The sequence below is a fragment of the Megachile rotundata genome, chromosome 11 (assembly GCF_050947335.1).
Source record: "Megachile rotundata isolate GNS110a chromosome 11, iyMegRotu1, whole genome shotgun sequence".
Taxonomy (NCBI): Eukaryota; Metazoa; Arthropoda; class Insecta; order Hymenoptera; family Megachilidae; genus Megachile; species Megachile rotundata.
In genome coordinates, this window is record NC_134993.1 from 13,716,624 (window position 1) to 13,739,440 (window position 22,817).

A 22,817-nucleotide genomic window follows, 5' to 3' on the forward strand; every position below is an offset into this window, starting at 1 on the left:
AGTCCCTAGATTCCGAAAATATCCCTAGATCCGAAAAATCACTAGATTTCAAATCTGTACATACCAGAATCCCCAGATTTGTAAATTCCAACGTCCAAAAAATCCCTAGATTCCGAAAAAATCCCTAGACCCGAAAAATCACTAGATCTCAAATCTCTACATTCCCTAATCCCCAGATTTGTAAATCCCAACATCCAAAAAATCCCTAGATTCCGAAAAAGTCCCTAGATCCGAAAAATCACTAGATCTCAAATCTGTACATTCCTGAATCCCCAGATTTTTAAATCCCAACATCCAGAAAATCCCTAGATTCCGAAAAATCCCTATACCCGAAAAATCACTAGATCTCAAATTTGTACATTCCCAAATCCCCAGATTTGTAAATCCCAACATCCGAAAAATTCTTAGAAACTTATCTCCCTAAATCCCTATATTTTTATTTCACCGAATGTCCCTATATTCGTAGTAACCCTGTATTCCCTAGTAACCCTATATTACTAGTTAATAGTTCGTCAAAACACCCTAAATCCGTAGATCATTAAATACCTAAAATATATAACATTTGTCTTGGATAATTAAAGAAATTCTATTTTTAATTGCTAATTACCAAATTGTTTTAAAGCATCGCTTTTTTAAACGTCGATAACGATTAACGTATCGTGACGAACTTAATACCAGCATCAGCGATAATTTCGCAAATGGAACATCGAAATATCGCGTTTAATTTTATTTTCGCGAGCCGAGCGCGAAAATGTTGAATAAGGTCTCTCTTTAAAATTGATACCCACGATATTCGATAGGTAATTGATATCAATCAAATAATTAACTGCTATAGTACCCTATTTTTATTCCGTTTTTAATACAATTATCGATCGCAATAATTTTTGTTGTACATTAAAAGAATACAACAGCTACAAATAAAGTGGGCGTTGCTTTTAATAGTTACAATGAATTAGTAATCGCTGTCCGCTACAGGGAAGAATTGATTGAACACCTTCAACACGAGATAAAATACGAAGGGAGAATTCTGGCACAGGTTCAAAGCAGATTGTAAATTCAGTGATACGAACCGACGATTGGTCAGCCGCATCTTTTATGGAACATCCGGCCACTATCCTGCCGCAAAATAAATGATGCCACCCGTCGTGCCAACTTGTTTCCGACTATTTTTATACAATATTTTTTGGGGAACGGTGTTATTTTAAAAAATCGTTAAAATTGACAGGTATTTCGGCCACGATGGGAGAACGCTGCGCATAGATACGTGGAACACGTGCAATATTTTATGAAGTATGCTTTGCAGGTACTCCTTGTATAATGTGCGCGATCTTTCGACACGGAAAAAGCATCGCGGAGCATTGAAGACTGCCATAAATCCATATTTTGCAACTCCGCTGCGACATAAATTCCGCTGCCATTTGCGTTCTGTTAAGAATCTAATTTAAAACACTAATTCTAAGTAAATACTGACATTTCGAATATGTCGCAATATTTCCGATAATCTAATTCGAACTAAAAACCAGCTTTTATTTCTCTTCGACATTCCGAATATATTGCAATGTTTCGAAATAATCGCAGTTGATCCTCGAACGTTATTCCAGTTTACACCGCAGGAATTATCGTAGAAATAACTTTTTCGAATGGCCGTTACATCGTGCAATTTACTATTTCGTGATAACTTTTAACGCGAGGTAAAAAGCGCAGAGTGCGTGCGATCGATTTCATATTTTAATAATGGCCAGACTCAATCGAGGATTTTCAATTTAGATGCGTCGATAAAATGCATCTCTCGGTTCAGATAATTGCGTTAATGGAGAGGCTTCGATAAAATTTATAGTTATTTTAAAACGTTACGAAGTAATAGCTTGCTGAAACGTATTGTTCTAAAATCCTTGCGAAAAAGATATTTTCGCGTAGGATGAAAACAACTTAGAGCAACGATAAGCAAATAAGAAAGATGTCGTTGAGGATCGCCGAAAGCAAACAATCGCGATTCATTAGCCAGTCAATAGACTTGCTCTTGTCTATTTTTCGTGAAAGGAGCATTGTACGAATGAAGACGGTGGGCTGTGCTTTTCCAGTTTGTTTCCTTTAGCCGATTTTAGAAATCAAGTGTGTCTATACTTGGATGCAACGCAACAGAATCTACCTTGGATCAACAGCGAGAAAATTTCGAAATTTAGGGACTTGAGGCATCTAGGAATTTTGTGCAATTTGGGAATTTTAGAGATTCACAAGTTTAGAGATTTGGGAATTTAGGAATTTCAGGACCTAGGGATCTAGGGAATTCGGGTTTTTTTGATCTGGGGATTTTTAGATAGCGATTTTGGGTTCTGGTGACTCTGTATATTAGGATTTCGGGATCTAGTGATTTTTTCGAAAATGGAGATTTTTTCGTATTTAGGGATTTTTTAATAGCGATTTGGGGATCTGGTGACTTTGTATATTGGAATTTTGGAGTGTAGTGATTTTTTCGAATCTAGGGATTTTTTCGAAACTGGGGATTTTCTTCAAATTGAGAAATTTTTTAATAACAATTTTGGGATCTGGTGACTTTGTATATTGGAATTTTGGAGCCTAGTGATTTTTTCGAATCTAGGGATTTTTTTGAAAATGGCGATTTTCGTCGAATTTACGGATTTTTTAATAGCGATTTTGGAATCTGGTGACTTTGTATATTGGGATTTTGGAGCCTAGTGATTTTTTCGAATCTAGGGATTTTTTTGAAAATGGCGATTTTCGTCGAATTTACGGATTTTTTAATAGCGATTTTGGAATCTGGTGACTTTGTATATTGGGATTTTGGAGTCTAGTGATTTTTTCGAATCTAGGGATTTTTTCGAAAATGGGGATTTTTTAATAGCGATTTTGGAATCTGCTGACTTTGTATATTGGAATTTTGGAGTCTAGTGATTTTTTCGAATCTAGGGATTTTTTCGAAAATGGGGATTTTCGTCGAATTTAGGGATTTTTTAATAGCGATTCTGGGATCTGGTGACTTTGCGTATTGATATTTTGGGATCTAGTGATTTTTTCGAATCTAGGGATTTTTTCGAAAATGGAAAATTCTGATAAATCCAGGGATATTTGCAGTCTGGCGATTTTTGGAATCTAGAGATTTCGGCAGTTTAGGATTGAAACATGTAGAGATTGGAGAATCTAGGGATATAGTGATTTGGATATCTAGGAACATAGGGTGATTCCCCCAACTAGCATCTGGTGACATTGGGTTCTAAGACTCTAAGGATATTCGACTGCATAGGGAATTAAGGATCTAGAGATATTACACTGTATAGGGATTTATGAATCGAGTCATCTAGGGATGTAGGAGTCTAAAGATATTGGGATTTAATGATCAAGGAAGAATATAACAAGAATGTAAACTATTGTACGTAAATTTTCTAAAAGACTTACAAAATTATCCGAGTTTACCGAAATTAATGACTAAATTCATAACGATTTTATAAACACACAATTTGCTATTTTCAGGCTCCATGAATTGAATAAGTAATTATGAAATTTTCTCGCAGAAAGCGTATTCTATGGCGGATTGAATAATTTTATAGAACGCTCCCGAAGTATTCGCGTAATTGAAATCATTTCGACTCTATTAAGCGCAGCGTCCCGAGTTGCTAGCATCGGGCGAGAAATAAACGCGGCGAAAGTTGTGAATTTATGTTTGCGCAAACGAGTACGAAAAGAATCGAGGTAATTGCGCGCGTCACTCGACAATAATTCGGTAACAAAGTCGAGAACAAGCAAACAACGTGTTTCGAGAAATTGCGGCTTTCATGTGCGCGAAATTCTCAGCTCGCGTACGCGGTTCGACTGCGAATATTGAAAAAAAAATACAAAAAAGCTCAAGTTCGCTGCAACAACGAAATAAAATAACGTTCGGTCGACGTTGGTCGAGTTATTTATTAAAAACAATACACAGAACATGTACTCCATTTTACGTTGCTATACCTGCACGCATAATTATACTTTTTCACTTTTAATTGCATTCGATGCATTATATATTCCGCGACGGCGTGTGAAAAATTGCGGGAAAAACGCGTTCGTGTCGCCATAAATGATTCGTTTTTCTGGAAAAATCGTCCTCGGAGATAAATGCGTTACTGTCGGAATTCGAACAATTTTTTTAACGACCACCAGCAATTTCCACGCTGTCTCTATTTTTTTATCGGATATCAAATTTATTGACGTATTTAATAATTCCGTAAAAAGCATTCTAACATTGTAACCTGAATCGATATAATTGATTAAATTTTACTTGTGTATTACATCGAATATCCGTTAAAGTATTCTCGGGAACGCGAATGATTTCAGGGAAATTTCTAGTTTATCAATTACGAAAGACACGTTGGATGATCAAAGGGATAGCGAATTAAACGCGCTGTTGCCCGGTAAAATGCATCTCGAACTTGTTCATGCCACGATAAATCCGCGAATTACATCGTGGATGTTGCTCCGCCGCAGCTGAAATAATAAAACGACGTATGTTTTATCCTGCTGCCAGGTAAACATTGATTTTCAATTCGATGTATCTTCGGATAAACGTGCTCGGTCCATAAATTTTATTAGCTCGATATTATGTTAATGTACCTGATTCGAGGCGCTTTTTAAATCGATCAAACTGTTCCTTATTTGTGCAAGTGTTAAGTAACAACAATTATTATATTTGTACAAGTACTTGATGCGTTTCGAAGCAGCAGGTGTTTAACTGGCGGCGTCCCAAGAAGGCGGTTATTAAAGTAGCCGGCGAAATTATAAAGTCCGTCGTGTCGAGTGATCGAAGCCATAAAGTAAAGAAGCTTAACTTCTTTTCGCCGGAAAGGTTGCGAATTTTCATACGGTGACGATTACACAGTTTACCAAACAGAGTAGGAAGTTTCTACGCAAGCTTCTTCGAATGCAACGAGTTTAAGTAGCAGCAAACAGCGGCAGAATTGTGCTAATTAAATGCACCCGTTAACAAGTAATCGAGGGTAGTTGCAGAAGGCGGTTAATCGGGTTAATTTCAGTCGAGATCCGTCGAACAATTTAATTAATGGCACCGTAAGTATTGCTTGCGTTAAACAAATAATCGCCTTACAACTTCGTACGGCAATTTGCATTCGCTGCTGTAACGAATCCAGCATATTGCGCGTACAGAGTATTCCGAGCAGCTTATAAAGTTGAAGGGGCCGTTTATTCCCGCCAAAACGTCGAATGAAAAATGATTTTCCGCTCCACCGGAATCTAAAGGCAAACCACCGTCGTAATCAAGACGACAGACTAAAAGATTAATTTAAATCCCGGGAGTTTTTCTTCCAAGGGGATCATGATAGCATAATATGAATTTAAATTTCCCTGATCGCTCGGCTACAGTTCAGAAGAAAATTTCCCTGGGGCATAGTTGCCGATCTAACGGTAACTAATTTTTCGGTCGGCGATTTTTAGTGATTTTTTACGATTCGAATATTTTTGCATAGTTCACGAAATTGGAGGCCTAGGAAAGAAAACTAGGGATTTCGGAACTACGATATTTACGGATTTTGGGATCTAGGGATTTGGGGATTTGTAGGTTTTTAGGGATATTTTGAAATATAGGGATTTTGGAATCTAGGGATTTCTGGATCTGGGGATATTTTGGAATCTAGGGATTTCGGGATCTAGGAATATTGTGGTATCTAGGGATTTCGGGATCTAGGGATATTCTGGAATCTAGGGATTTCGGAATCTAGGGATATTTTGGAATCGAGGGATTTCGGGATCTAGGGATATTCTGGAATCTAGGGATTTCAGGATCTAGGGATTTTGAAATATTTGGATTTCGGGATCTAGGGATATTTTGGAATCGAGGGATATTCTGGAATCTAGGGATTTTGAAATATTTGGATTTCGGTATCTAGGGATATTTTGGAATCTAGGGATTTTTAAATATTGGGATTTGGGAATCTAGGGATTTTTGGAAATCTGGGGATTTTGAAATATTGGAATTTCGGGATCTAGGGTTTTTGGGAATCTAGGGATTTTGAAATATTGGGATTTCGGGATCTAGGGATATTTTGGAATCTAGGGATTTTTGGAAATCTGGGGATTTTGAAATATTGGAATTTTGGGATCTAGGGTTTTTGGGAATCTAGGGATTTTGAAATATTGGGATTTCGGGATCTAGGGTTTTTGGGAATCTAGGAATTTTGAAATATTGGGATTTCGGGATCTAGGGATATTTTGAAATATTTGAATTTCGGGAGCTAGGGATATTTTAGAATCTAGGGTTTTCAGGATCTAGGGATTTTTGGGAATCTAGGGATTTCGGAATATTGGAATTTCGGGATCTAGGGATATTTTGGAATCTAGGAATTTTGAAATATAGGGATTTCGGGATCTAGAGATTGTTTGGATGCTGAGATTTTTGCAATTTAGGGATTTTTTAATACTAGGGACTTCGGGACCTAGGAATTTTCTGATCTTGATGTCTGTGAATCTAGTGAGATTAAAAAGAACGTAATTAATTAGCGGTGTTCCTAAAGTCAGTATTAGACGCTAAAATACGTTCGATTCCTAACGTAAATTAATTTATGCTAATGAAACTGTTTATGAAACTCTCCCAAGACATCCAATATTGTATCCTTGGTAAATGTTTGCCCACTGACCATGATCGTCCTTTCGGAATTCTCTTTATTGCACGATATAACATTCTTCGGTTCGATGAAGCGAAAGTTTGTAAAATACCATCCCTTTTATCATCATTTTCATTCCGATATTATTAACAGGACAACTGCACGCTATTATTAAATGTTCGATATTCTCCAGAGAACTTTCTGAGCGTTCGATGTCAAAGTATCAAAAGATCGTTAACCCCTTGTTAGGATCGGCATAAAAAAATGTCACGATATCAGAAGCTGGATAGCCAAAGGTGAATATGTGCGGGCACATAAGTGCTGAGTAATAAACGGATCGATTCGACTAGCTGGGACAGAAATGCGAAAGCGGGCGTGCAGCGAGAGGAATTTTATACGAATAACTCGCTTTTACAAGTCACAGACTCCTTCGTCGGGGATTTAATAAACGCTGTTTCATTTCGGAGGGCTTCATCGGTAAATTTCGTACAGCACGATCTTCCACAAAATTTAAGGCTTCCCTCGGAAATTTCAGCGAATACAAGTTCACGGAAAAATTGCGATACCGGTAACATCTTTAAAGCGAAAGTCTTCCAGTTTCGAACTTTCAGTAACAGAATTAGTGGCCCTGTAAAAAGTTTCGTTGAAGTTCGAAGTAAAATTGGTAACCTCGTTTGTGTTTGATTTATAAATATTTCATTTATGGTTCACATTTTTAATTTGCAATTTTTGATAATATTATAAGACTGCAGAATAAAGGACGGCGGAAAAGAATGCTGTTATAGCTGAGAGTCGGAAGTGCGCTAAATTCGAATATTTTGGTATGAATGGGCCACTTCCTAAACCGTCGAGTGTTTTTTGTTAGCGAGAACCGTTCAGGTGCAGCTGATGCGTTTTACCCCTCGACGCTTCTAATAATATATGGCCGTTTGTTTATGCGATTGTTTGCACGAACAATCACACGAATTACTCTGATGTATGCTCTATCGACGTTTCATTATTCCGTTGCTATTTTGTACTTTCAGATTGGCAAATTATCAAATATTTAAATGTACAAGGCAAATTATGAAATATTAGGGGTACCGAAAAGTAATCAAAATTTCTTCGATGACTTTAAGGATTTTCAATGAAAAATTGAAGAACTTTTTTAGAAAGGGAATTGAACAATTGCCTCTACGCTAACAAAAAGCTTTAGAAAATAATGGAAATTATTTTGCTGATTAGCATTTAAGATTTCTTTAATAAATACATGTTTTTCGAAAGCATACGAAATTTTGACTACTTTTGGGTAATATTTAAATGTGTAAATTCAATAGCTTTTGAGTTTTATGTACTGATATTCTAGTGTTTCAAAGTGGCAAATTTTCAAATTTCTAAATCTCCCAACTTGTAAATCTCAAAATCTCAATCTTAAAATCTCTCAAACTCCAAATCTGTCAAACTACAAATCTGTCAAACTCTCAATCTGTCTAACTCCAAATCTGTCAAACTAAAAATCTGTCAAACACCAAATCTCTCAAACTCCAAATCTCTGTAACACCAAATCTCTCAATCTCCAAATCTCTCAAACTCCAAATCTCTCAAACTCCAAACCTCTCAATCTCCAAATCTCTCAAACTCCACATCTCTCAATCTCCAAATCTCTCAAATTCCCAATCTCTCAAATTCCCAATCTCTCAATCTCCAAATCTCTCAATGTCTAAATCTCTCAAACTCCACATCTCTCAAATTCCAAATCTCTCAAATTCCAAATCTCTCAAATTCCCAATCTCTCAAATTTCCAATCTCTCAAATTCCAAATCTCTCAAATTCCAAATCTCTCAAATTCCAAATCTCTCAAATTCCCAATCTCTCAATCTCCAAATCTCTCAAATTCCAAATCTCTCAAATTCCAAATCTCTCAAATTCCCAATCTCTCAATCTCCAAATCTCTCAAATTCCAAATCTCTCAAATTCCAAACCTCTCAATCTCCAAATCTCTCAAATTCCCAATCTCTCAAATTCCCAATCTCTCAAATTCCAAATCTCTCAAATTCCAAATCTCTCAAATTCCCAATCTCTCAAATTCCCAATCTCTCAAATTCCCAATCTCTCAAATTCCCAATCTCTCAAATTCCAAATCTCTCAAATTCCAAATCTCTCAAATTCCAAATCTCTCAAATTCCCAATCTCTCAAATTCCAAATCTCTCAAATTCCCAATCTCTCAAATTCCCAATCTCTCAAATTCCAAATCTCTCAAATTCCAAATCTCTCAAATTCCCAATCTCTCAAATTTCCAATCTCTCAAATTCCAAATCTCTCAAACTCCAAACCTCTCAATCTCCAAATCTCTCAAATTCCCAATCTCTCAAATTCCAAATCTCTCAAATTCCAAATTTCTCAAATTTCCAATATCTCAAATTCCCAATCTCTCAATCTCCAAATCTCTCAATGTCTAAATCTCTCAAACTCCACATCTCTCAATCTCCAAATCTCTCAAATTCCAAATCTCTCAAATTCCCAATCTCTCAAATTCCAAATCTCTCAAGTTCCAAATCTCTCAAATTCCAAATCTCTCAAATTCCAAATCTCTCAAATTCCAAATCTCTCAAATTCCCAATCTCTCAATCTCCAAATCTCTCAATGTCTAAATCTCTCCAACTCCACATCTCTCAATCTCCAAATCTCTCAAATTCCCAATCTCTCAAATTCCCAATCTCTCAAATTCCCAATCTCTCAAATTCCAAATCTCTAAAATTCCAAATCTCTCAAATTTCCAATATCTCAAATTCCCAATCTCTCAATCTCCAAATCTCTCAAACTCCACATGTCTCAAATTCCCAATCTCTCAATTTCCAAATCTGCAAATCTCTCAAACTCACACAAAAATCCCCAAATCTGCAAACCCTAGAATCCCTAAATCCCTAAATCCCCAAATCCGAACTCCAAAAATCCCCATTCTCGAAAGCGAACAGATTTTCGAACGGAAAGAAAAATGTGCAATCACGATTAGAAGACGAAGCACGTGTTGCCGTGAATCGGAATAGAGGAGAGAAATCACGTCCGTGCCGAAACGGTGTTCGGTTTCAAGCGCACGGTGAAAAGAAAACAGTTTCGCTGGAAACATTAAGGTTTGGCGGCTCGATGTTTTTGGCTCTCGGCCAGTTGCCGAGGAATCAACTACCGGCCACAATTTTCCGACACCGATCCGCCATTCATCACCGCTTCGCAACCAGCTACCTATCCTCCTCGCTCGGATAAATATTTCCTTTTTTCTCTTTTGTTTTTCGAACTCCAATGCACCGTGTTGCTGCTAGTGAAACGTGTCGCTACAACGATTTTCCATCGAGTTGTCACTGGCTCTCGATGCTTTTTGACGCCCTCGATAGCTGCACTATTGCTGACACATTCGCAGAGAAATTGATCATTGTTACGGGGTTAATGGAACGTTCTGACAGATTTCATTTTTGGCAATTCTTCTTGATCGGTTGGTGCGAGTGACGGGTTTATCGTTTAGGGATTTGGGTGTTTGGGAATTTGGGGATTTTTATTCTGGGGATATTCTGGATTTGGGTTGTTTTTATTTCGGAAATTTATGAATTGGAATTTTGGGGACTTTGGATTTAGATGTTAAGGATTTTGGGGATTTTTGAGTTTGGAGATTTGGGGATTTTTAATTTGGGGACATTCCGAGTTTTGATATTTTTTTATTTGGAGATTTGGAAATTTGTCATTTGGAGATTTGGGGATTTTTAATTTGGGGACATTCCGAGTTTGAATATTTTTTAATTTGGAAATTTGGAGATTTTTTATTTAGAGATCTGGGAATTTTTAATTTGGGGATATTCCGAGTTTTGATATTTTTTAATTTGGAAATTTGGAGATTTTTTATTTAGAGATCTGGGGATTTTTAGTTTGGGGACACTCCGAGTTTTGATATTTTTCTATTTGGAAATTTGGAGATTTTTTATTTAGAGATTTGGGGATTTTTAATTTGGGGACATTCCGGGTTTGAATATGTTTTAATTTGGAAATTTGGAGATTTTTTTTTTAGAGATCTGGGAATTTTTAATTTGGGGATATTCCGAGTTTTGATATTTTTCTATTTGGAGATTTGGAAATTTGTCATTTGGAGATTTGGGGATTTTTAATTTGGGGACATTCCGAGTTTGAATATTTTTTAATTTGGAAATTTGGAGATTTTTTATTTAAAGATCTGGGAATTTTTAATTTGGGGACATTCTTGGTTTTGATATTTTTTAATTTGGAAATTTAGATATTCAGGATTTAGTTATTTTTTAATTTGGAAATTTGGGAATTTTCAGATCTAGTCATTAAGGATTTGGATATTTTTAATTTGGAGATTTGGTAATTTTTTATTTGTAAATTTGGAGTTTGTGGAATTTAGATACTCAGGATTCTATTTTAATTTGGAAATTCTCATTTGAAAATTTGGAGGTTTTGAATTTAAATATTCAAAGTTTAAATATTTTTCAAATACAAAATTTTCTGATCTTCCTATTCAGAGATTGTAATATTTTTGATTTTGGAAATTTGTTCACCTCGAAATTAAAAAATTCAAAGACCTGTACATTTACGAACTCAAAGAAGTGTGAACTTGAAATTTTATAAACCCAGAGATCCGTATACTTTGAAACGTAGAAACGAACGATCTTCGAACCCCCGATCTGCAGAACCTGTATGCATAATAGAATTTCGAAGTTTGCGGATTGAAAAATGTCAGATTTCACGAATTTTCGCATCGATTAATCATCATTTCTGTAATGGTCGAGTTCCATTATTCATTGCCCTTCGCATCGAGATACGCCAGTTGAAATTCCTCAAGGAATAATGCATGAATTTAGTATTGATCCATTGCTCTTTATAATCACCTGTTTTCCACAGCTAATATTAATGAAAGCCTCGCTATGATTTTCTAAACCTCCACAAAAAATAGCTCACTCCCATCTTTCATTCCAACTAATTTCTGTTAAAAATCCTTAATTAGCGTCTGTCATAAATCCGATTAAATCAATACATGTCTACATTCGGCCGTTTCAATTAACCGATATCATAAATTCATTTCAGCTAATAAATCTCACAAGTTTAACGAATAAATCGTTAAATATAATGTTCCGTCGTTATTAAATATAATAAATGTGTTCTCTAAAATAAATTTCTGCGCGATGTAAAATATGTAAGAGGCAGTGAGTGCGAAAGGAAGCGAAAGGAGCGGAAACAGGAAGCATCATCGTTAAACAAATTTTATTCTCGAGTCACAATTTTCTGTCGACGTCGAAATCGATGGAGCGCTTAAACGTAATGTACTTTGAGAGCAACAATGCGATGTAATTTCAGCGAACACTTGGAAGTTTGATTAAATTTCGACGCAACTGCTTGACTTTGATAATTTCATCGACTGGCATACGTGTGTGCGTATTAACGTTAATGCCAAGGATAACAGCGCTAATAAACGCGAGTCAAGAAACGACATCGAGTACTGTTCTGGTTTGTCTTTACGCTTCGGAAAGCATCGTTAATGAACGTGCATGTTGCTTAATTAAGCAACCCTTCTAATTACTGCTCTTTTTATTCGTTCACGCGAAACGTCATTTTTTGCTTTCTTATCGATCGGCGATGTTCTAAGGTTTGTGCGAGGATTCGGAAATTTTGGGAAGCTGGGAATTTTTGGGATTTCGACAGTTTCGGATTTTGGGGATTTTAGGTACTCTTTTATTTTGGGGGATTTTAGGGACTTTTTTTATTTTTGGGGATTTCAGGGATTTTATGGATTTTACGAACTTTTTTTATTTTTGGGGATTTTTGTAATTTGGGGATTCTAGGGACTTTTTGGATTTTGGGGATTTTTCAAATTTCAGGATTCTAGGGACTTTCTTAATCTTGGGGGATTTTTGTAATTTGGGGATTCTAGGGACTTTCGGGATTTTTGGAGATTTTTCAAATTTGGAGATTCTAGGGACTTTTTAATTTTTGGGGATTTTTGAAATTTGAGGATTTTAAGGACTTTTTACAACTTTTGAAATATGGGGAGTTTTGTTTTTTTCGAATTTGGAATTTTAGGGATTTTTTAGATTTTGGGGGATTTTTTTAGATTTCATGAATTTTTGTAATTTTTGAAATTTGGAGATTTGTGGATTTTAGAAATTTTTTAGATTTAGGGATTTTTTTGGATTTTGGGGATTTTTTAGAATCTAGGGATTTTTTTCGATTTTAAGGATTTTTGTTATTTTTGAAATTTGTGGATTTTAGAAATTTTTTCGATTTGGCGATTTTTTTGGATTTTGGGGATTTTTTAGAATCTAGGGATTTTTTTCGATTTTAGGGATTTTTGTTATTTTGGAGATATGGGTATTTGTGGATTTCAGACATTTTGTAGATTCTAGGGATTTCTTTCGATTTTCGGAATTCTAGGGATTTTTTAGATTTTAGGGAATTTTTCAATGTTGTGGAGTTTTGAAATTCTTAAGATATCTCAGATTTGTAGGATTTGGGGTGTTTTTGAGACTTTGGGGATTTTAGAAGTTCAGGAGATTTGATGGATTTAAGAACTGGAAAAGTTCAAGACTTACAATATCACACATTGCAATTACATTTAATTACTAGTTTTATCTTTTCCTAATGTTATTATTATACCTAGTATTATACCCGGTGCTCAAATACAACCATGAAGAAGATTATTAGCTGCAACGTTTCCCCAATAAATTTCCCTTATTAAAGAAAATATAAACCGTGTTCTCGTCTAAAGTCCAGCAGATTGCTTTTTAATTGATCCTTCCTGTATTACACATGTACTTAAATTATCTCGCCTACATATTACAAAATATTTGTATTCTCACCATGCATTTTTCTTTTCCCAGACTCGAATCGTAGTCCCTGGAGCTACCGGTTAATATGGACGCACAAACAGAGGTGAGTGTTTCATTAAAAATCTCATCTATCGAATCCCATACATTAGAACGGTTTCATTTGTAAATTAATTATCGATCGCATTCCTAACGGACAACGTATTAATTTCATAATAGGAAGTTAGGTCCAGTAATTTTCGAAACTGCGATATAATTTTGATACGACTATCAGGTTCGTATCTGGGTTAGTATGCACGAAATAGTATTCATGGAATTCTAATTTGTAGCTTACTTTGTCCGAGCTAACTGGTTCGTAATTAAACTTATAATTTAACTTGTAACGTATGACGTACATATTAGCGGAGATTCGAACGCGATAATTTATTAATAAATGTTTCCTCGAGTATCTAAAACGGAAAGCATACTAAATGAAGAGATCCGGCTTCGAACAATCGCTACAGAATTTTTAATAGCGGCTTACGGAGAATCGGAGCTGCTTATTGCTTTCGATAGAGCGCAGCGATCAAAGATCGTGCACCGATAACGTAAAAATAACGATGAAAAGCTGAATGCGTCGATGAAAACTGATTACGTGAAATCGATACGGTGAAACGATAATGGAGCGACGCGATCAGAGTTTTTTCAGTCGAATTATCGAATTAAGCGGGGATTCGAATTGACGGGAAACGTCGGACGGTTAGCATGATATTCCGATTGCGAGGCGGCGTAAAGATGTCGAAGCAAACGAGTTAACGAGCAAACTTGTTCTCATTCATGAGCGTTAGCTGCGAGTTCAAGTATGTTGAATGAACATAAACACCGCGTTATATCGTTCTTGTCGTTTACATTTTTCATAAATTCGTTCTCCTGTCACTCGCGTTGCGACGTTTCCAGAATATTACGTTTGCCGAGACCTGTTACTGCGAGCACGTATTAAATCTTTCAACAAGCTACGTTTTTATTCTCTTCCTTTATTGCAGCAAATGCGGGCTCTAGTTATTTTCTCGGATGAGCGATCATATTTACACTTGAAATAGGGATATAGTGGAGTAACGAGGTTATTATGGGGACAAAAATATAGGAATAGTAGGAGTTGGTGATACTAGGAATCTAGGGATATTTTTTATTCGGAGAAACAGGCTGTCTAGGGACATTCGAAATGTCGTTATATTCGAGATGAGTGGAGTTGGGGATTTAGGGACATTAGACATTTTTGCTAATTTCAGTTCGAGGGATTTCGGGGATCTAGGGATTTTTTCAGATCTAGTGACTTTTGAGGTTATATCGTGGATATAGGGGTACTACCATCTAAGTACATTAGGTATCTAGGGATAATATCGATCTAGGGATTTTTTCGGATCTAGTGACTTTTTTCTAGGGATATTTCTTATTTAAGAATATTTGGGTTCCAGGGATACCCACGACTTACGTAGATTAGGTATTTAGAGATAATATCGATCTAGGGATTTTTTCGGATCTAGTGACTTTTTTCTAGGGATATTTCTTATTTAAGAATACTTGGGTTCCAGGGATACCTATGACTTACGTAGATTAGGTATCTAGGGATAATATCGATCTAGGGATTCTTTCGGATCTAGTGACTTTTTGATCTAGCGATATTTCTTATTTAAAAATACTTGGGTTCCAGGGACACTACGACTTACGTAGATTAGGTATCTAGGGATAATATCGATCTAGGGATTTTTTCGGATCTAGTGACTTTTTCTAGGGATATTTCTTATTTAAGAATACTTGGGATCTTAGAGATCTAAGGATACTACGATCTAAGTATATTAGGTATCTAGAGATAATACCTCGATCTAGTGATTTTTTTCAAATCTAGTGACTTTTTGTTCTAGTGATATTTTTCATTTAATAGTTGGGATCCAGTGGTATTAGAGATCTAGGGATATTTCCGATTTTGAGATATTAGTGATCTAGGGATATTAGTGTCGTGGGGTACCTTCGAAATCCCTAGATCTCCAAATACCTATGCTCCGAAATCTCCATGTCTCAAGTTCCCATATCCCGAATTCCCAGATCCCTAGATCTGTATAAACGGAATTCTTGGCGTTCGAATGACTGAATTCCCCAAATTCCTAATTTAGAAGTTGCCAACAACAGAAATGATTGTCAGATAATTGCCAGGAAAACACGTCCGAAGAACTTTCATAGAATTTTCTGCGATATTCGTTACAGAATCTTTCTTTAGACGCCCTTGTAACGCTCGTAACAATCCACGAGAGATTATTAAAAGAACGTTCCAAAGTTTTATTGCGTTTCGTTCATTCTTGCAAGTTGCTCGTTAACCCGACGCGAGGAACATCGAGAATATTACGATAACTTCGGAAAATATTCGCAACAACTACCGCTAATCAAGTCATAACAGAGAATACGATGCTCGGAAAAGATAAGATTCAACCTAATTTGTGTTATTCTTTAACTTACAATTCGGTTCGATTTCAATTTTCTTCGGTATTTTTCGATTTGTGATCAATCATCAATGACAGTTATTTAAATGTACGCTAGTTAAGAATTCCAAATGACACGTGATTATTAATGAGCTTATTTGTGTCGAGAAAAAATAAAGATGGCCTCCGTAAAATAACTTATTTATGCTGTTACCTATTAACTTATTTGTAGCGTTGTCTACAATGCGATCAACAGTGTTATCTTTCATCTAAATTGTTACATTTGCTGTTCCGATAAAATATGCATGTAAACTGCACGCGAGGAAGGGCAATGGATTTAAATTCCACCTTTACATTTATTCTATTCGTTTTAATAGAGAAACATTCTACCGGATATATTTATCCTTTTCAGATACCGTTGCCATATGAATAATTTATAAAGCAATTCAAGACGGTCATAAATTCCCTGTCGTTGTTATGTAAAATTGTCAGTTGCTGTTTCAACAGACCAGATAGCTTTCGCATCTTCGATGCTTAGTAACGTCACTGTTATTGATGAGTATCGCAAACGAATTTACGCATGAACGTTTCGTAAAACTACAAAAAATTTCAAATATCGAAAAGATCAAAAGTCAAGAAATTTACTATCCGAAGTGCATTAGTTTGCCAACGTTCTGTCACCGTTGATTTCCCTGACAAGAACGCGCTGGTAATTAGGCATTGAACTGCGCGACATATTAACTGTATTAATCAGACAAGTGTCGTATAATTATCCCGGTTATCGATCGACGCGACACCGCGTTCGTACGAATGAGTGAATTAAAAATGCACAAGTTCGGTTTGTAAACGATATTACAGAAGCGTCGATTGTTTAACGCGAAATGTCAGAAGGAACGCGTGTCACGAATGTTGTTAATTTCCTCGACGCTGAAATTCGCGTTTTCCCTGCGCCATGCTGCAATTACGGACATGTATTACTTGTTATCAGAAACTCTCCGTTAATGAGGTATCTCCACCGTATGGTTTCTGACAATATTCGGCGAACAAAGCTGACGATACTTCGTCGATGTCCTGATTAATGGTACACGCTCGGGATATAGCAATCTCGTTGATGATCCACGTTCATTAAAACAACTTACTTGACCACATCGGTGTTTGCTTAAATGCTACTCTTATACTTAACTTTCAAGCGTAAAAGAAGTTATATGTAAAGAAGTTTGCACAGAACGTGAAGTAAGTAAAAAGGTAATGATACTAAAGTAGCTAATTATAGATCGAGGATCAAATGGTAATATAATGAAATAAGTTAGACAAGTACTATAATAAAATGCAAATATATTTCTTCTTTTCTATTACGTAAAATGTAAAGAATTCGGAATTTAGGGAATATGGAATATAAGGAATTTGGGATCTAGAGAATTTGGAGTCTGGGGAATTTGAAATCTACGAATTTGAAATTTGGAATCTGGTGAATTTGGAAATTGGGAAATTTGTGATTTGGGGGATTTGGAATTTGTAATCTGGGGAATTTGTGATTTGGGGGATTTGGAATTTGGGGAATTTGTAATCTAGGGAATTTGGAATTTGGGGAATTTGTAATCTGGGGAATTTGTGACTTGGGGGATTTGGAATTTGGGGAATCTGTAATCTAGGGAATTCGGAATCTGGGGAATTTGAAATTTGGGGAATTTGGAATCTAGGGAATTTAAAATCTGGGGAATTCGGAATCTAGAGGACTCGGAATTTGGGGAAATTGAAATTTGGGGAATTTGGAATCTAGGGAATTTAGAATCTGGGGAATCTGGGGAATTTGTAATCTAGGGAATTTGTAATCTGGGGAATTTGGAATCTAGGGAATTTGAGATCTAGAGAATTCGGAATCTGGGGAATTTGGAATCTGGGAAATTTAGAATTTAGAAAATTTTAAATCTAGGGAATTCGGATTCTAGGAATTTCGGTATCTAGGGAATTTGGGATATAGGGATTTGAAAACTCGTCTAAAAAATAGTAAATAACAAAATTTCGAAATCTAGGGAAATTAAGGAATCGGAAATATTTTAGTCGCGTGTCAACGCGTTTCGAAGTCGCTCGAAACATTCGAAACGACCAGAAATTCTCGAGGAAGTCGAAAATAGCGGGAGCCGGTTACGCAACAGGAACCGCCGATAAATCGAGATCTCGATCGAGACACGCACGGCAAACGATCAGTCACTCGCGTCTGACCGAGAAATTCTCTCTCCACTCGAACAAACAAGAACGTAATCCGTTCAGGATCGAACGGGGCTAAAAAAAAGAAGGAGGAAGGACGCTTTCGACGAACGGTATTCCCTCGAAATCGATTTATCTGCGAGTGTGTCGGATGCACAGAAACGCGATTACCGAACAAACTGGCTGATCCGGAGGCAGCAAACTCGCCGGCGCAAGAAATCGTTTCACGGATGACAATTTGGGGAGATCGAATACGGTTCGGGACCTTGGAATCGATACGGGAAGGAGCGGAATGGGTTATCGGTCGAAAAATAAAAACTCTTAATTGAATGTTTTGTAGTTGGAGAAACAACGGCGGATATAATAACGGAGGGATATTAGATACATCGAAAACGATACTTTTTCTTTTCTAATAGCTTGGATGTCGATTAAGGAACCGGTGACAATTTCATGCAAAATTATAGTCTTCGCTAGATTCGAAAAATGCGAACAAATTTCCAGATCTTTCGATGAACTCAAGTTCCGTAAAAACACTTAACCTTGGTTTAAGGGACTAGGGATTTCGGAATTTGGCGAATTCGGGATCTAGGGATTTCAGGATCTTCGAAATTGGAATCTAGGGAATTTGGAATTTGGGGAATTTTGGAATTTGGGGAATTTTGGAATTTAGGGAATTTGGAATTTGGAATTTGGGGAATTCGGAATTTGGGGAATTTGGAATTTGGGGAATTTGGAATTTGGGGAATTTGGAATTTGGGGAATTTGAAATTTGGGGAATTTGGAATATGGAGAATATGGAATCTGGGGAATTTGGGATTCGGGAAATTTGGGATTCGGGGAATTTGGAATTCGGGAAATTTGGGATTCGGGGAATTTGGAATTCGGGGAATTTGGAATTTGGGGAATTTGGAATTTGGGGAATTTTAAATTTGGGGAATTTGGAATATGGGGAATATGGAATTTGGGGAATTTGGAATTTGGGGAATTTGGAATTTGGGAAATTTGGAATTTGGGGAATTTGGAATATGGGGAATATGGAATTTGGGAAATTTGGAATTTGGGGAATTTGGAATCTGGGAAATTTGGAATTTGGGGAATTTGGAATCTAGGGAATTTGGAATCTGGGGAATTTGGAATTTGGGGAATTTGGAATCTGGGGAATTTGGAATCTAGGGAATTTGGAATCTAGAAAGTTCGGGATCTAGGGAATTTGAGATTTGGGGAATTTGGAATCTAGAGAATTTGAGACCTAGGAAATTCGGAATTTAAGAAACAGCAAGACCAAGCGAAATCAGCATCGCAATACCGATAACCAGCTTAAAAACGAAGCGAAGCTAACTATACTTAGCATTTTGCCAATCGCGAATATCGATTTTGCGGGAAGAAGCTCGCAGCGCAGATAGTACGCAAACAGCGAAAGTAGACCGTAAAACGGTTAATCTACGATCGCGATACAGCCACGATGCGGAGTCTGATAAAATACAGGCCCATTTCTGTATCTAATAAAATGTAATGCAGGAAAAAGGGAGCTAAACATGGAACTCGTGAACAGAAAAGAGCAGGGCTGACGGGCAAAGAGGATGCACAGATAACGAGTAGGCGATAAAAGAAAGGGGAGTTCGGTGCGGGATCAAAAGGAACGTCTTTGAATCGCGTCCAAGTTTCTCGTAGGAACAAAGTCGAGGAGGATCGTTTATTAGGGCAAAGTTCAAGGATTCACTGCTGTCAGATTGTCGTCGAGGTGTACCTGAATGAGGAAACGACGGGAATTCGTGGAAAGTGGACGGTTTACGACGGCGACACGTACCTGCAGGTCTCGCGCACCCTTTCTTCCAACGTACTCGCTCTTTTACGATCTTCGCGCAAATGCTGCAAACAGAAGGATGCATTCTCGCTAGTTTTATTGTGCACACTTTGTTTATGGGGACATTTTATTACGCGAATGACGATTTATTAAGGTGCACGTGGTACTACCAGGGGAACGTTCATTTTTCACGAGGTGGAACTCAGACTTGGGGATTTTTGAATTTGGGGAATTTTTACGATTTTTTAAATTTAGGGAATATTTGGGATTTGAGGATTTTTTAGGTTTAGGAAATTTTTAGGATTTGGGGATGTTTTAGGTCTAGGAAATTTTTGGGATTTGGGGATTTTTTAGATCTGGGGAATTTTTTGGTTTTGGAGATTTTTCGGATCTAGGGATTTTTTGGAGATAGAGAATTTTATAGATCTAGGTATTTTTGCAGGATTTGGGGATTTTTTAGATCTGGGGAATTTTTGGGTTGTGGGGATTTTTCGGATCTAGGGATTTTTTGGGTTGTGGGGATTTTTCGGATCCAGGGATTTTTTAGAGATAGAGAATTTTGTAGGTCTAGGTATTTTGGGGGATTTGGGGATTTTTTAGATCTAGGAAGTTTTGGGGGATTTTTCGGATTTAGGGATTTTTTCAAGATAGAGAATTCTTTAGATCTAGGTATTTTTTAGGATTTGGGGATTTTTTAGATCTAGGTATTTTTTGGGTAAGTTGGAGATTTTTTTAGGTCTAGGGACTTTTTGTATTTGAGATATTTGGTTATCTATGAATTTAGTGATTTTTCTTAACTAGGGAATTTTATATTTGAAAATATTTTGTTTAAGAATTTCACACATGGACGTTTTATATTCGGTGATACTTTGTATAATAATTTTTAATGTCGTAATTATAAGGTTGATAGAAGTCGGAAATTGATGAAATTAAATTTAATGGAATCAAGAAATTTGAAGATTGGAGAGGCAGTAAAATATTACGCTTTAAATTATCATTATCAGAAGTACCATTACCGTATTCGAATCGGTCGAAATTCCCACGTGCAACCAATTAATTTCTCATTTATCCCGTGTAATTACGTATCGTCAAATTAATTCCCTTCTCTCGTCTCTTTGTGCCCGCGCAGGAAAAGAGGAAACAAAGGTTTCGCAAAAAGAAGCTGAAAACAGGAGAGCGACGTTTCGATGAATATTTTATCGCGTTAATCCCCTTCGATTCTTTGAAGGCAAAAGGAAGCATCGCCGCGCGTCGAATTCGAGTTTATTCAAACGCGAAGGAAGCCGCGAGCGTCGATTAATCATCGTCCGTTCGACGTACTTGCTTTGCTCCGATTCAAATTCTAATTCTCTCGGTGATTTCGAGTCGTTAATTAACGTCCTGGCGTTGACACAGTGACCGCTTCACTCCACGCTTCGTCTACGGAGTATCTATAAATACATTTGACAAATTGCCACCGCTTTCCATGTTGCGATCCTTCGAGAACCTCAATTATTCTTCGATTGACGGTTCGCGACGTGACAGCCGATCGCAGGCCGCCATATTGGATGCGACCGATAGGGCGCGGAAATTCAAATCTGTTTAAATGCATTTCTCTTCTTTAATTATTTTAACCAGTTGTTTAGCAATTATTATATAACTGATGTATCATAGAGTCATTAAATAGTGAGTATTAATTATTTATTTAATAATTATTCAGTTCTTAACCTTGAAAGAGTGAGTTTCAAAGATATGAAGTTTTAATGATACAAAAGAGGTGTTATGAACCTAGTTCGAAAATAAAATACTAAATCTCGTAAAGTTGAAATATTTATAGAATAAAAAAATGTTTGCATCTGAAGATCTCGCGAAGTACGAAGCAGTTTGAAATTCATTGGAAATAAGTCCTCGAAGATCGTGCAGTGCGGTAAAAGTTTATCGATCATTTAGATAGCAAGAGAGTTTTCCATTCTCGAGCAGAAGTGTTGTTAAAGAAAATTAGGCTGCGGCGAATGCTAGAGCGATTGTGCGGTAACAATGAGTTCCGAGCGGGGATAAGTGTTCCCGAGGGATGAAAGTGCACCGGATTTCGCCGCGGAATGGAGAATAAAGCTCGGGCTTTAGTCTCTAAAGCTACAATTTTAGAGATATGAACTCACTGTTTGTTCCTTTCTAATATCCCTTCAAATTACACTCTTTACGACAAACAACTTCGACCGCAAAACTTTTAGACCATTTCACCTTTTCGATTTAATATTTAAATAAATTTAGTCAGTTACCGAAGATAATATATGGTTTTAATTAAAATGATAATTCATTGCAAAAAATTCGAGTCATGCTGTACAAACAGATACTAATTTCGTGCGCTGTTATTCGCAAAAGAATCGTCAGGTAATACAGTGATATTTCACTTAGCCGTACAAACGATTCCCATTCTTTTGAGAAACGTCCTTTTTGCAAGCTCGATAAAACGATATTCGTAGCCGCGGAATAAACGAGACGGCAAAGTGAAGGAAGCAAGCTTGCAAAAAATTCAATTTCATGGAAAAATAATAACGAGCACGGGTCTCGAGAGCCGGTTTCACGCTTCGAAATGCTTCCCTTCACAACCGCTGATGGATTTGCGAAAAAAAATAACTGCACGCTTCAACACTACATGAAACTTCTACTCATGGTTTTTTTTTTTAAAACTTTAATTGATGGGAAAACAACTGGAGGGATTCGATTACTGCTTTTTTTTAATACCTTCAATTACAGTATTGTGCAGTCTAGTTTGATGTATGATAATTAACTTTGAATATTTTTCAGTTTATAATTTTTTTATTTCGCAGTTTTGAATTTGCAGATTTCAAGTTTTGGGATTTTCGAAAGTATAAATTTTCGAATTCCCAAATTCCCTAGATTCCAAATTCCACCAAATCCCAAATTCCCTAAGCCTCGAATTTCCCAAATCCCAAATTC

General features: G+C 36.6%; 1 protein-coding gene across 5 annotated transcripts in view; it reads left to right on the top strand.

Annotated features, from left to right (window-relative positions):
* Dh31-R (Diuretic hormone 31 Receptor) overlaps positions 1 to 22,817 on the top strand; it is a 104,081-nt gene that overhangs the window by 9,624 nt on the left and 71,640 nt on the right. For 4 of the 5 annotated variants that reach the window (XM_012279110.2, XM_012279108.2, XM_012279109.2 and 1 more), the window contains exon 2: positions 13,467 to 13,518. In XM_012279110.2, coding sequence (XP_012134500.2) covers positions 13,501 to 13,518 — 18 coding nt within the window. In that variant the 5' untranslated portion in view covers positions 13,467 to 13,500. Of the gene's footprint in view, positions 1 to 13,466; positions 13,519 to 22,817 lie in introns of those variants that run through there. The other variant, XM_076537218.1, reaches the window with a different exon arrangement.